This window comes from Cephus cinctus, unplaced genomic scaffold (genome assembly GCF_000341935.2).
Source record: "Cephus cinctus unplaced genomic scaffold, Ccin1 Ccin1_scaffold0885, whole genome shotgun sequence".
NCBI classification, from domain to species: domain Eukaryota; kingdom Metazoa; phylum Arthropoda; class Insecta; order Hymenoptera; family Cephidae; genus Cephus; species Cephus cinctus.
Genome location: NW_014333464.1, coordinates 2,425 through 17,639, shown reverse-complemented (window position 1 = coordinate 17,639; position 15,215 = coordinate 2,425). Strand labels below are relative to the sequence as shown.

Here is a 15,215-nt window from a genome sequence, read left to right as displayed (position 1 = left end):
TGAAGCCGAAAAACGTAGTTTGTACAAAACCGTATATATTTTAAAAGTATAATGACAACTCTGGTTTTGTATGAATAACTTATGTACAACATCAATATAAGAACTTTTTTATTATAACATTTTCACAAGCAAGGATATCGATATGAGTCAATTCTACACATTTTGTAAGATTGTTCGACGTAGGTCATCACCTATGTACAAATTTTGAACAATAATGGGTTACCTATTAATGTGCAAAATTTAATATCTCTGATAAACTTAAAAAGCAAAGATGGAAAAAGTTTCAATAAAAAAGAATTCTATTGTCTTGACGCGTATCACTGTAAAGTGTAATTCATAGATTACTAAGGAAATACCACAAAAAATCAGTCAGGTGTGAAATAATAGACATTGGTTAGAATTCTATGGAAGTTATAATAGATACTCTCACTTTAAAAACCATTTTATCAAGGTGGCATAATTCTGTATCACAACTTCAACGAACGTAAGGAAACTTTTAGTTATTACAAAAAAAAAGTTTACAATTTCAATAATATTGTGACTAACATAAGTTAACAATTTAGTATGACAGTGTATCGGTACAATGATATTAAATCACGATAATTGTTATAGTAAAACTTGCATATTCTAATAAGAAATATAAAATATGTTAAAAAATTGCAGTTAGTCTTAACGTTGTAGGCGTTCACAAAACTGGTTTACAAAAATTGTTCACACCAATCGCTAAGACATTGGTAACAGTCATTTGATTGCTTAGCATTGGCAGAGCATTGATCTTTCATCCATTCTTGAAATAGCTCCTTGTCCTTTTTCAAAACGAGGTATTGCCCAAGTATGACATATGCCTGTCAACATAATACATCAATTATTTTCGTAAACAGCAAGTGTATCACAATTCATTAATGAAATTAAATAAAAGGACAAAAATGCGTTTTGATGAGTTATGGATAGTAACATTTATCGTAAAAATAGTGAGAGAACCTCGTTTGAACACAAATGAGTCAAAGTTTTTATTGAACACATTTTGATTAGACACAAGATAAATAATTAACCGAGATACAATAGGTTAGATTAGGTTAGCTGCCCAAGAATTTCTCAATTATTTATTTCATTTTATCCAATCGGGCTATTGTGAAATTTATCTATTTTTTGTATTCAATCAAGATGTGTCCAAAATATATTGAAAGCTTTTGATTTATTTTGGGTTCAATAATGCCTATATATATGTATGTACTCTAGTTAACAAATTTTAAAGAAAAGGGTTGTGGGACATTATATAGCAAGACTAGCAAAGTAAATCACAAAACTACCAGTAAGTTGGCATTCTATTTTAAAAATGTCAAATAAATTATTGGAATCCTATCGGCATTCCTGATACCTCTACCCCTATCCCAGCATCTAATTGATCTCCGTGATAAAATACAAATTCTAACCGTCGGAAGTTAGAACTAAAAAAGTAACACTATTACTTAAACTAACAAAATTTTTATAATAGCACACAATAAAGGGAGTTCTTGAATAAATACGACAGATATTTCTCTATATCGTACCTTCCTTCAAAGCAAAGGATCATTGTTAATTTAAAAGTACAAATGCCAAGGGCGCCCCATGATTAACCCAGGAATGATCATGCGATTTCGTTTCCACTTGAAAACGATTAAATTTGGGTGTTTCACAATCAGACAGCCCCATGCGCCTACTCTCATATTAAACAAAAAAAATTTTGTAGCTTGTCGAACAAAATCTTTAATTAAAAAAAAGAAATTTTTTATTCAAACAAATGTTAAATAAAGGATCCACATATTTTGAATGGGGTGTTGTGATATTTTTATCACGAGGATCAATTCAATGCTATGGTATTTTATCGTGGAGACTCATTATCGGAGGATATTTTGTGTCGCATACTATTGATCGGGTTCTACAGTTATGCAAATACTTCTACATGCAAACTACTGTTTCATACAAACAATCAATAAAATCCTTTACGTGGATTAACGTGTAAAAATTCGAAATGTTAATATACAATTTTTTTATGTTTACTTCCATTTATCATTCTGTCAGAGCTGCGAACGTTTTATATAGTTATTTATTCTTATTTTACCAAAAATTCAATTCTTAAGTCGAGATTTCTTGATATGAAATAAATAAAAATCACAATGATTCTTTCATAAAAAAATATATCCAAGAACTTTTTTAGATAAACGATAGAAAATTTAAAAATCTCTTTATACAATGTGATAGGAAGAAAAAACGATTCTCATCCAATAATGGAGGGTTAAAATTGAATTCATGACATTCAAAACTTAGTTCTTTCTGCTTTCGTCAGAAGAGCTATTTTTTAAATTTAGCAAGATCTGTAAAACTATTAAATTCATTAAGAAAATTATGATTTTTAGTTTAATCTTTTTATATGAGGTTTTATCATAATTGTCTAGTTTTTTCATCTGTCTATTTAGTTAAATTGGGAAAAAAATATTTTAACATACGCAGAAAAAAGAGAGAATACATCATAAATAAAAATAAAAGCAACTTTAAAGTAATCATGTAGGGTGCATTTAAAAAAATATAATGAGGCTGCAAGTTTGTTATGTGTTTTCGTTTTCTCATGCATCTGACTAATATAACATGTCCAAAACATTTACAACATATGTTCAAGTAGATTGGACGAGGACAATTATAATTATTTAACACCATAGTTCACTTTTAATTTAGATTAAATGAAGAAAAACCTCTTCATTTATACACATAGGTATCTGATCTTAAATGACGATTAGATTATTGGCATTGGTGGGATGGAAAATAAAATAAGTTATAGACAGATTAGGAACGTAACCGAAAAAGCAAAAACTTATATTCGGCAGGGACAACTCAATGAAAAAAATAAATATTTCAGAATGTGGAGAGAGAAAATAATTAAATATAGAATTGGGGTCTACCAATAATGAGTGGAATAAAAAAAGTAAAATTATATAAATACTTGGGAAAGTACTTATAATGGCAAAGACTTAGTTCTGCATATGAGATGATAGGAAATTGAAGAAATTACTTGAAAAATAAAAAATAAAATGGTTTAAGGTTTTTGAATACATTCTCAATCTTAATCGATCCTTAATTTTAATAGACTATAATTTTAAAACTGATGAAAATGTTATAACTTTTATTCTATGTAGAGCATGCTACTTATAGACATTATTTTTCCTTTAATACTTAGTAAATATTTTTAGGTTTAAAGAGTTGAGCGTAATACAGTGAAAACATTCTTTTTTTTGAAACTATTTCCTTATTGGTACTACATTCATAAATTAATTTTTAAATATCATATTTTCAAATATTTTTAAGAACATTTATGCTACAAAACTTGGTGGCACATATTCTTGTTATATACTGTAGTTAATATTCTTTTAAAACATTTTTATCTCACAATGAAAATAAAAAATAGTTGTATCAAAAATATAGTATGGACTTAATTTGCAAAAAGTAGTGTTGAAAACGTTTTTCAACTATATTATTATACTCTCTTTTAATTCTTTGTGACTCACCTGGCATATGAGATACTCCAAAGTTAGAACTTTAAAAAATTATATAAAAACTGTATATCCCTTAAGTATTCATTCATCTATGTATTATATCAATATAAATAATAGTAAAATCTTTGTAAAAGTGAATTTTAAATAATAAAATTAGTAGAAAAATAGAATAGAATTAAATGTAGTAGACAAATTTCTTTTAAAAAATATACAAAACATGCTTAAAATCGAGTATATATATAATCTAATATACATGATAAAGAAAATAACAATACATTCAAGTAAATATGGAGTTACTTACTTTATCAAATCCTGTTGCTTCTAATCTTTTTCCTAATACTTCACCGATGCCAGCCAGATCAGTAACTGGTTTGTCACCCATAGGTTCAGCGACAAAGTTTTTATGTTTTTGTGATGTGCTGGACATTGTTATAATCTATCAGGAGATTCCAATTATTCAACGGTAGATGTAATGTTAACTCAATATCATATTTGAACGATTTCAGTGCTGAATTTACTTATAAGTTATAGAACATATATATTGCCTCTATATAACCTAAAAATCTTGAACTTGATCTAGTTGATTTTTTGTGAATATAGCATTAGTTAAGAAATCAGGAAAATAAATTAAAAATTATTTTTGCAGACAATTGTGTGAAAATTTAGTTATTATTTACGTATTCTTATACTCACTCTTATACCAAATCCTCTCAAAAAATATACAAACTATATATGCCTCAGAAGTAGTTGGAAATTGTACTAAATTGCTGACAGTCAAATTCTTAAAGCCGCTTTATTCTTTCAATGCTAACAGACATCAATACTTGTGAATGGTGATAACGAGAACAGAAAAGCAAGAGAAACAAAGCGCGTCATATACAAAATTTGTATAACTGCATATCGCTTCCACGCTTAAAAAATGTTATATTTCACACAAAACTGTGACCTAACATAACCAATCATGTGTGAGTATTGTCGTTAAAAGCAGCATGTGATTGGTCAACTGTATTCAGTCCTGAATGGAACGATCAGTAACTATACCGATCGATTTTATCTCTAATGTTTCAAACGTAAATAGATCATTTTCTTTCCCTAAGTGGCACATGATTCCTTTTTGATATTTTTAAGTTGCCTCCTCCAAGTTGACTTTTCGATCAGTCGAAAAGTTGACGAACAGATAAAAAAAGTAATCATAAAAAAATTAGTTTTAAAAAATTATCAAAAATATGCCAAAATAATGTTAATAAAATAGCATATTAGAAAAGTTATTGAAATGTTATTACAAAGGATGTTTACCTAAGTGGTGTAAAGTCAACTTATTGATGTTTTAAAGATATCCGAAATATATTGCTTATGAATGTTTGGTATTAAAAGTCATCTTTGACATTACAAAAAGGAATACTTGATGTCCCTCCCAAAATAGGCATTTGCATATCTCTAAAAGATAACTATTTTACATAGACGATATTTAATTATAAAGTTTAGGACTTTTAGTCGTTTCTAAAACGTTATCTATTGCCAGACAGCACATGGTGTCTTCGGGATATCCCAATTGTATTCCGAATGTCCCAAAACTGACAACTTTAGGATAACCTCGGGATGTCCTGTTTCGGATACAATTTGTGAGTCTTGGCATAAGCCATTAAGAACATCCTTAGGATATTCTCAGGATCGACAGGATGTTCTGTAAACATTATATAAGTTTATTTTTATATATTGAATTTTTTAATCGCAACGTGGTTCAATTACGGAATATACATTAAATTAGAATCAGCATATAGTATATCACTTTAACCGGATAGTAGAACCAATTTGATAGAGAATAGTATGCCTAATATATACGGAGACTCCTCCTACATTCTAAGTGTAGGAAAACTCACCCTGCATACGTACGTACCGTCTTCTAACTCAACTTGAAGTTTGTACATGATACATTCATAATATACAGTTCGACATGCGAAAGACGTATTAAAAACCTCTTGTAAAAATTCTGTAAAACGCCTACTTAATAATGTCCACCGGATTTTCCCCAGGATGTCCGTAGGATAATGAATATGCGGACATTTGCACCGAGACCTTATCAGGACATCCATAGGACTTTCGGAATATCCTCTTATATCCATTAATGATTATGCCAAGACTCATAAATATGTATTCGAAGAGATATATCCCGAGGTTATCAGGACAGTTTTGGGACGTTCATGATATAATAATTGGGATACTCCGAGGACGTCATGTGGTGTCTGGAATATATGTAATTCTAATGAAAACACGCACTTGTGTGCACATGTTTTTGGAAGGTCAAATATTTTCGATAAATTGATATGGATTGATTATGATATGAGGGCGCGAGACATTTGCAATTTGTCGATGTATAACATACTTGTGTCATAATTCTGTATGCATTGCATACTCTTAATTGTCAACTATATTTTGTGAAAATAGCATCTGAGTAATTGTAAAACTTAAAAAGATATACGTGTAGTCCTTTGAAATGAAGACTATCTCGTGTTTATCATTGAGGATTCAAGATGGTCGTTGTAAGTTCCCAGTTCCTTTAAAGTATAAATAAATCAAATATAAAAGATGACGTTACACCATTTTATAATGAATGCAAAATCTAAGGAATGTTTCACCAGACTTTTTTAGGCAATGTAAGAAGAAGAGAAACAAAAAAAATGCCAAAGGAGTGAGGATTCATTTCAGGTTTTTGATTGTCAATAAATAGTTTGCAACACTTGATTGATTTGTATTTAATTAATTTCATTTCTTATGAAGTATTGTTTTAGATTATACATTCTAAACTCAGGTGGTGCACTTAATAATTGGGTTCTAAAAATGAAATAGTGATATTTTTATAGTAAAATAAGACTAGACTTAAATTGATACGAAGATATCACATATACGTATAAATTTTATATAATAATTTAAACAGTATGTAAAAAATAGAAAGTCCTTCCTTCCTTTCCTTATGGCTGATTCCTCCCATGAGGAGATGTGCCAGAAAAATAGAAAGTGAACATACAAATATTGGAAAATCAATAGTTGTTTAGTGATAGTGCTGGATCTATTAAGTTTGTAGCACAATTGATAGACCAATCAGAATTACTTTTATTCAGAGCAATCGTTGATTACTTTCTGTGTTCAGATAACACAAGAAAAACAATAAAGTATATCTTACCAACAAAATGATGAAAAAATAACAGTTAATTTATTCACATATACATAGGATGGATATAGATATAAATTTTTTTAAATCATTTCAATTTATTGTTTGGATGGAACAGAAAACGTTAACAATTGAAAGCACTTGCTTTACGCTTAGTTGCAATGAAGACATAGTATGTGTATCATATAGAACTTTTAAGTGAATCAGGGCTTTTTCGATTACTAATTAATATTATTGCATTATCTCAAATAATGTTTATGTAGAACGAGTTGCCAATTGTTTTATTCTTTTGCTAGTAATCAGAGAAATGAAGTCGAGCGTTAAAAATCTATTGCATTTTGAAAAAAAAATCCATTTTAAAAGAACAAACATTATTTCCTTGCATTACCTAAAAGAAGTCTGGGATACAGATAATCTTATCATTACACATTCAATAATAAACAATCAATATGTCGTAGAATCCAATTACGTATAAGAATTAACAATGGCGAGCTCAACAGGTTTTTGTAAGGTGTAAAATATTGAGATGGATGACACGATGAGACAAGAATTATCAGGGATATAGAATATCATAGTGGCCAGGACGATAGAGTAAATGGACAGTTGGTAATGCTCCTTCAGGAAAATCATGTGCTGTCACTTCAGTACCTGCACCTCGATCCATGTAACGTACTCGGACTCCAGTTCCAAGAGCTGTGCTCATTGCTATAATGTGGATATGATCAGACTCTTTGTACATCGGTTCTACTTCCTGCAATTAATGTATTGTTTTTTATTTTTAACGTAATTATTCGTTTTACAAATTGTTATTTTCGTATATCTAGTTTTAGAACCAACCTGATGGCAGAATTCTGAAATCGTACGATCCCCTTCTATAAAGTGTTGATAAAAATCTGCCTCTCGTTGTAGTTGGCCAGAAGTTATTAATCTAAGATATACAACCACATAATCTGAATAACCTTGCTCATTGAATAATTTATGTAATTCCAAACGACTGGCCTCTGAATCCCCACCAACTTTGTCAATCACTTCCATAAACTGTAAAGAAATGTCAGTAACAATTTGGTTTATTCTTATAATTTTGTCAAAGTTGTTAAAGTAATACTATCAAAGTTACTTACCGTGTCATGAAAATCTTCGACAGTGAATTGTGGAAATCCTAAAGCAACAAGGTTGTCTTTACTCTTCAGAGCAAGTTCTCTAAATTTTTCATATTCCTCCTTGTTATCAATCAGTCTTTCGAGGTAAGCATAACTAAATGCTCGGAAGAAACAGTTCCCATCGGGCCTTGTTCTTCTAATATATGAGTACTTCTGTCCCAAAACTTTTGTTTTTGCAAGATATACTTCATCCTTAGCATATTCAAGTTCTAAGCTAATTAAAGACTCTTTTTCACCTACTAGAGCTATTGACTCGGATATCTGGAATAAATATAATATATGTATAAGCTCCAATTTGTATATATATTAACTTAATAATAAATTTTATATTTATCATTTGTATATTATCTATGAATCCTCTCCTTATGTTTATTAGAGAATGCAAAGTTATATTAACTCTTGAATTAATTAGGCAATGAAAGGAATTGAAAATCAAAAGGAATATTTCAAACCAATAATGAAAAATAATAGTAGTACCATTTAAACTTTACAACATTTTAGAATTTGTTATATCACACTAATGTTTGTTAAAATAATCAAGATTAAAATAATCAAATACTGTCTATTTAAGGGTTAAAATGATGTCAATGCAAAGTTTAATTTTTAACCTAAAAATAATCATAACAAACTATTTTGATAAGTAAACTATATGTAACTATGATTGATTTGCACTTTTAATATTAATTTTTCCAGAAAATCATGTAATTTTTATGTAGGTAAAATATTACCTCTCTTTCAATACGTCTCTGTTGTTGAAGGATTAACTCATCTTGATTGACATCTGTAAGGAAATGACAATGAAAGACTGTTATGTTATATTGTATTTTTTTATAGAAAATATTCTTTAAAAAAACCTGTATTTTCTGATGACCATTGCGGTGATCGTTTGTCTTCCATATTTCAGTGAATTTTCATTAATTTCAAAGCTACTGTCTAATTACGAGCCAAAAACAAAAGTCCGATGACTGCCATTGCAAAATGTGCATCCACCACACATCTTTTGCTCCTTAAGGTTGGCTGATCGTATAAAGCATGGTGGAAGTAGACAAGGTGTGGTGGTTCTCGAGACGCGTTTTCGAACTTACTGCGCAGTCAATAGCACCGGCCATGTTGTAACATGTATATAGTGTACTGTAATGTATAAAAGAGTGTACATATGAAGGTACTATTTCATTCAAGCGACCGCGACAACGAAGAAATCACGCTGATTTGTTAAAAATTGACGAGATGTCAATTTCGTATCGCGTAACTTGCGCAGCCAATCGCGATCCGCAATTCCGTTCTATTATCTATCGGAAAACCACTGAACTCTAAGGGCTCATTCAGACCGAAAGCAGTGGGAAGAGAGAAGCGAGTAGCGGAATCTTAGCTGTGAAAATACATTTTCTGCCTTTTTATGTTAGCTAGTCGTATGAAAATACGAAGAAATAAGTTATTTTACCTTCATTAAGTGTATGCAGTCAAGTATACTACATCAAAAGTAGTAATATATAATTTCCCTTAAAACATAACCTCATTACTAAGTAGATTCCAATGCTTGGACTGTGATTTTGGAAACTTGAAGAACGTTCAACTTTTCATAGCAGCGACATAGCAAAAAGATGATGACAACCCTACTTCACGTCATAGTTCATGTTTGAAATAAATTTTGAATTCGGCATCAGGCGAAATGTGTATAACCTGTGATATAGCCTCGTTGTATGTTACACGCATGTAGTTTCCTTTGTTACAATTTAACATCTACTCTAGTTACAATTCAACATCTTCAAGCAGCTTAAAACTTTACAATAGAGTTGTACATCTTCCCAACGTACATACGCACAGGCATATTGTGATTGGTCGTGATGTTAAATTAACCATACTGGAACTCGTACGGTAGTAGTGGGGGATGCGTAAAGAGAGATAGCAAGGACACAGGTAGTGTAGTAGGCTGTCTGTATCACACACTGTACAGTCTCTAAAAAAGTTTAAGCTGGGATAAAGCAATGCGCGTGGGGAGGATTAAGCCAACATAACAACCTTAAATAGCGGCACACACATATATTTTATTTCGAATACTGCTAAATATTCTTTATCGTTTTTATAAGGTTCAATATTTATATCATGGAGCCTAGATAGGATTTATATGTTCTTGTATTTGAGTGCTCCTTCTATCGCATCACGGTTGGCACTGATATTTCGGTGGGACAACACTTTTGCAGGGCTTGTACACTGTGGGACATTAATGCCGTCCATAGGTGGAGCTAGTAGGAAGCGTGAGTGGGGCGGCCGGCAGTGGCGACTGGTGGTGAGCAAGCAAGGCCGACGCGTAGAGGGGGTAGCCTATTCCGTTCGCTCGGGACGGCATTTCTGTCTCGAGTCCAGGCGTCCCGCATAAGAGTCTCTCACAGAATTTCAACACGAATCCGTATAAGCCCCTCTCACTCGCAGTTAGTGGAGTCCCAGAGATAGCCTGCACTGCGTATAAGAGCGTCTCATTTGCGTCCAGTGCGAGTCGCCCATAAGACTCTCTCACTCGCTGCCAGCGGTGGCCTAGCGCGTATAAGAGCGTTTCACTTGCATCTAGCGCGAATCACCCATAAGGCCACCGTTAGCAGCGAGTGAGAGGGTCTTATGGAGGAGGCTCCCATCGAGGCCATATAAATGGTCTCTCTCGTCCTCCAGGTCCTGAATCATGTCCGCCATGCTTAGGACCTATTTGTTCAGAACATGGCGCGCATGGAAGCGGGATTTTGTATCGCCGCGGAGTCGTTTTGCGTCCCTGTCCACCTTGCCTGGGTTGGAGGCGTCGACGGCTCCGTGACGGTTGTGTGGGGAGCGAATTCGCCTCCCCTCACCCTAGTCGGCAGGGGGGAGAGCTAGGTTGCGGTGGACTGGGAGGCGACACTGGTGGTAGGGGTCTACGCCCCGCCGAGCTGACCCCTGGTGAAATTCTAGGGTCCCTTGGGCCCGCAGGGTGGCCCCGGGTCCGGACGGCATCCCCAGGAAGTTGTGGGCGATTGCCCACCGGGTGATTGGCGCCTACAAGTGTCTAAAATCTAGAGTGTACTGCGTCTTGAGTGTTGACTTGCCTTTCCAGGGAGTTTTGGCATCGTGATATTTTTATTCCTTCTTATCTGCTTGCTGTTATTGATCTCTCTTCTCATCACCTAGTTGCGTGTTGCTTTCTGATGCACCTGTATCACGTAATAGGCAGAATACTGATGATCGGTTAAAACCGGTGTTCTGAAATACATTAGTAAAAGTGTCATCCAACTTTTGAAACTATTATTGAACCATTGATTGCTGTGCGTGTTTGTTTATTTACTCACATTGTGAAGGCGAACATTGACTGTAAGCTGTCATAGTGACATTTCTCTGGCATACCGACCTGCTAAGCAGTGTTAGTTCCATTCCTGGCCGGCTATTACTAATCATTGACTTGGCATCACGGATGACCAGGGTAATCTGCTTCGCCTGTAAGCAATTTATGAAGAGCGAGCATGGGATCAAATGTATTGGTCTTGAATGTGAAGTACATGGGCATGAGAAATGCGTGACACGTTTTGGGGCGTCAAACTCCTGTTTCCTCTGTGCAAATTGTAAAGTCACATATTCTTAAGAACAGTGCTCTCTACTGTCTCGTGCATCAGCAGTCTCATTATCAGGATAAGCCTCTAGTGAATCTTCATCTTCAGCTCCAAACATATACAATATGGCTCAATCTGGAGCCTTTCCGTCTTCTGATTTTGCGACAATTATTGGTACTCTCTGTAATGTAAGCGAACAGCTGAGAGATCTACCGCCAATAAAAGAAAAAGTCTGTCTGTTGCGGACGAAAGCGAGAAGGCGCTAGTCCGGTAAATTGTTGATGTTACAGTTTTTTTGTTTTGTTGTTCGAGGGCCAGTTGGCCACACGTGGGATGGGGGAGTTAGTCTGTATCGGGGCATGGTCCTGATGGGTCGATGGGTCCATTGGTGCCGTCCGATCGCCCACCCCCCCTACTGCGCGTTCGCGAATTCGAGAGAAAGTGTCAACCATGGAGAGAGATGAAGGAAGCTCGGCTTTGTAGAATACCTCCTGCGAGTGCACGATTTGGAAAGGCGGGTCGTGAAGGAACGAAACACCACGTGAACATCGATTGTCGATGAAGAGGGTGAAAATTCCGGAAAACGGCCCAGCGATCGAGCGCGAACGTACTCATTAAATAAAATCACCAATTGGTACAATCAAAAGGACCGGGCATTGATTCATTAACCCGACCACCGTCCCTTCCTTTGGGCCGCCTTGCGGGGAACCAGTCCCGGTCGTTAAAAAATATTGATGGACTCTATCTCTTGGTCGAAAAGTTATCTACCACCTCCTTGAATATCTGAAATGTAGTTAATAAACTTACTCAGGATATGTCGACATTAAATACTCGGTGTCTACGTGATCTACGTGTGTGGTCTCGGCGTGGGCGCATCTATGTCAAAAACATCGGTTCCTTCTCATCCATCCGAATTGACCATCTAGACGATCTGCAGAAGATACCATCATGACTTAAACCGACTCAACGTCATTACTCCACTGCCAATCCATGTCAAAACTTAAAGATTTGCTACATAAATGCCCAGTCGCTATTGCAGCATATAGATGAGTTCCGCATTTACTTAAACTCGCATTTCTTTCACTTAATCGCTATTTCTGAGTTCTGGCTTAAACCACACATGTCTGAATGTCTGGTGGAATTATCTGGGTACAATCTTTTTCGTTGTGACAGGATTGATAGAGGTGGTGGTGGTGTGGCTATATATGTTCATGCCTCTCTAAACTCTTTCATACTCGCGTTTTCTGAAGGGGAGTATCGCTCCCGTCCAGAATTACTATTCGTTGAACTACAATTTCTTGGCGCCTTAAAAGTGCTTCTGGGAGTTGTCTGTCGGCCTCCTAAGGTCGGCTGGTCAAATGAGCTTGAATAAACTTTTGCTCGTCTCTCTTATGCCTATCAAAACATTATTATTCTTGGCGACTTCAATGCAGATTTGCAAGCTTCTTCATTTGATAGCTCCTACATACAGTGCAACGGGTCAGATACCTCATCCGTAGTTGATGGTCCATCTTCTAGTTCGTCGCGGGTTCCCTGAGGCAACTCTTGCTATCACGGTGTTCTGGGGCCTGAAGGCTTTCACGATTACTACGTATTATCACCATACGCCACCTAGAAGTTGATAGGAAAAGAGTTGGACTTCATCTAGTTTTTTTTAGTTTATCAAAATTTGTTGGAACCACTCTAAATATATTCCGAGGTCCTAATAACCCTAGAACCAGTTAATTAGAATAGATTAGATTCAATTTCACAACTACAGACATTTGCGAGTCTGTTTGGTCCGAGTTGTCAAAATATAAACGAACGTTCCTCTATTTAGACTTTTCCGTGGATGGTGGGCTTTTAACTAAGTAAATCATCCGCATATTCCTACTCTCTATCTTTATTTCCTGTCTATCGTAGTTAGGAGCGTCATTTTAGAACTTACAGATCGTCAAAACCTTGAGTGTTAGAATAACACGTCATTTCCGGTCATTGACTGCCACCTAGTTCTAATTGTCATTAGTATCGAACATATATTAATATTCAACTAATCGGCAAGCCAGTTACCGACCGTCCCTAGATTTAGAGCGCAATCATCTAAGCGACGTACCGAGTATGTACTCGAATAAGGGAAGGGAATTAATAAATTACACCAACCAATCATTAATTTCCAACTTATTTATTTTATTGCTTAGCAATTAGTTACTGTGACGTACGCCGGCCAATGGCACTCTCGGCGGTACTTACCGGTGTAGCGGCTTATTCCTAGTATCCAAAAAAACACGAGAAATTCACAGGAATCCAAAGGGGCCGGTCTGGGTGAGAGGTCCTCCGCTTCGGCTGACGACCCTTTCGCTCTTCCGTTCCTCACTCCACACTTCGTCACCCTTTTCCCTTTCTCCACAAAACCAAATCAAGTCCAAATCACAAGCCGCGTCGTTCACCAGAAGTCCACAATACTAGCCGAGTCGTCCACAGAAAAGAAACAATATCCACCGTCCACTGCCCGAAATCGTCCGCACTGTTACACCACGTGTTACACGGTCGATTACCGGAAAGAGATTGAATTCGGCAAATCCGAAGATTGCCGATCTTCATTGTTGTCGGTTTGCCGAATTTAGCCGAAGGAATTCCCGCCTCACGGGAATTCCTGGCCCCCCCCTCGTCTTCCCTCGTCCAGCGGGTGGATCAAAACAAAAACACCCCCCTCCCGCGGTGCCTTGCCGTCCGGGCCGCTCGTCGGGACGATCAGGTGTCCAGCGGACGGTTAGCGGGAAGCGGGCGGTCGGTGGCATCCTCAGCGTAGGGCATCGGCCCTCGTGCCTCGCTTTCCGATCCGCCCCGCCGCCACCGCAGCTGAACCCTCTCCCTCCCCGATCGCGCGACCCTTAGACGCGGACCGGCGGGTTGTATCCCTTAATGTAATGTGGCGCACCCAAGCCGGGCGCCTTATGCCACGTTACATTACATATGTAAAACAAAACACTTATCACTATGTTAAACAAATCGAACCTTCTAGAAGGAATTGTCAACGAGAAGGGGAAACATAGTTGAAGGCTCAAACGTCTCCTGAGCAACGAAGTTTGATAAAATAAAACAGTTCACATTGACCCCTTAAAGGAGTAAGACGTGTTCCAGTGAATTAACTCGCGCCTTCGATTATAACTTTCTGTGATCCTATTGGCAACTGTCTTCATCTCCCGGGATCTCGTGGTCTTTTAGGAGGCTGGATTACTGAAGCGAGTTCGTTCCCAGGACCAGCAGGTTGAGGCCGAGACGTCTACACACTTGGTGGTGCGACTCATCTTCCAACAACGGCAGCAGCAACCTGATCAGTTCTGCTGGCTCCCTGAAAAGTCTAGGCGCAGCTTCCATCCGGCTTGCTGTTTGCTCCGAAGAGACTTCTTCAGGCCGCTTCATTCTGAAGGCGGAGAGCACTTTATTTCTACCACAAGGCGCAGTAGCCAACGGCCTACTGTTGCTCACCGTGAGACCAGGCACAGCTGCCATACGGTTTGCTGTTGGCTCAAGAGGTCTGCACGAGGACAGCCACCACCCCCGGTGACTGCAAGACTCCTGAATAGCATTTTCCAACAGTTTTTGTGAACAAGAGTTCCCTTAGCATCAAAATTCCATTTTTTAAGGCTACCGGTTCTTCAAGGGAGGAGAAGGAGCAAATTTTACAATTTCACAAGTCTCTTTAGACTCACCTGGAAGAACTTCGCATTGGTACTGTCGTCGTTCCTCCCGATCTAGCTTCACACGGTCCGCTAGATCCAAAAATTCGGCTGGATTCGAGAACTCAGCG

At 36.5% G+C, this 15,215-nt stretch overlaps 3 protein-coding genes and 1 long non-coding RNA gene across 4 annotated transcripts; 1 reads left to right on the top strand and 3 right to left on the bottom strand.

Moving 5' to 3' along the window:
* Positions 1-91: 91 nt before the first annotated feature.
* On the bottom strand, positions 92-4,429 carry LOC107271093 (barrier-to-autointegration factor). Its single transcript, XM_015746702.2, has 3 exons — positions 4,221-4,429; positions 3,829-3,963; positions 92-845 (listed from the first exon to the last, which is right to left on the bottom strand). Exons 2-3 carry the CDS (start codon positions 3,952-3,954, stop codon positions 699-701), a joined length of 273 nt encoding a protein of 90 aa, XP_015602188.1. The 5' UTR covers positions 3,955-3,963; positions 4,221-4,429; the 3' UTR covers positions 92-698.
* A 640-nt stretch (positions 4,430-5,069) lies between these two features.
* Positions 5,070-5,662, bottom strand: LOC112494856. Its single transcript, XM_025088338.1, has 2 exons — positions 5,425-5,662; positions 5,070-5,211 (listed from the first exon to the last, which is right to left on the bottom strand). The coding sequence occupies exons 1-2, from the start codon at positions 5,648-5,650 to the stop codon at positions 5,111-5,113; spliced, it is 327 nt and encodes a 108-aa protein (XP_024944106.1). The 5' UTR covers positions 5,651-5,662; the 3' UTR covers positions 5,070-5,110.
* On the top strand, positions 5,163-6,117 carry LOC107271094. The gene is made up of 2 exons (XR_001538514.2): positions 5,163-5,416; positions 5,561-6,117. It is a non-coding gene; the product is annotated as an uncharacterized LOC107271094 (long non-coding RNA).
* Positions 6,118-6,774: 657 nt separating this feature from the next.
* Positions 6,775-8,941, bottom strand: LOC107271091 (ubiquitin thioesterase otubain-like). The gene is made up of 5 exons (XM_015746699.2): positions 8,711-8,941; positions 8,585-8,637; positions 7,818-8,117; positions 7,534-7,734; positions 6,775-7,447 (listed from the first exon to the last, which is right to left on the bottom strand). The coding sequence occupies exons 1-5, from the start codon at positions 8,751-8,753 to the stop codon at positions 7,250-7,252; spliced, it is 795 nt and encodes a 264-aa protein (XP_015602185.1). The 5' UTR covers positions 8,754-8,941; the 3' UTR covers positions 6,775-7,249.
* Between the last annotated feature and the right edge of the window lie 6,274 nt (positions 8,942-15,215).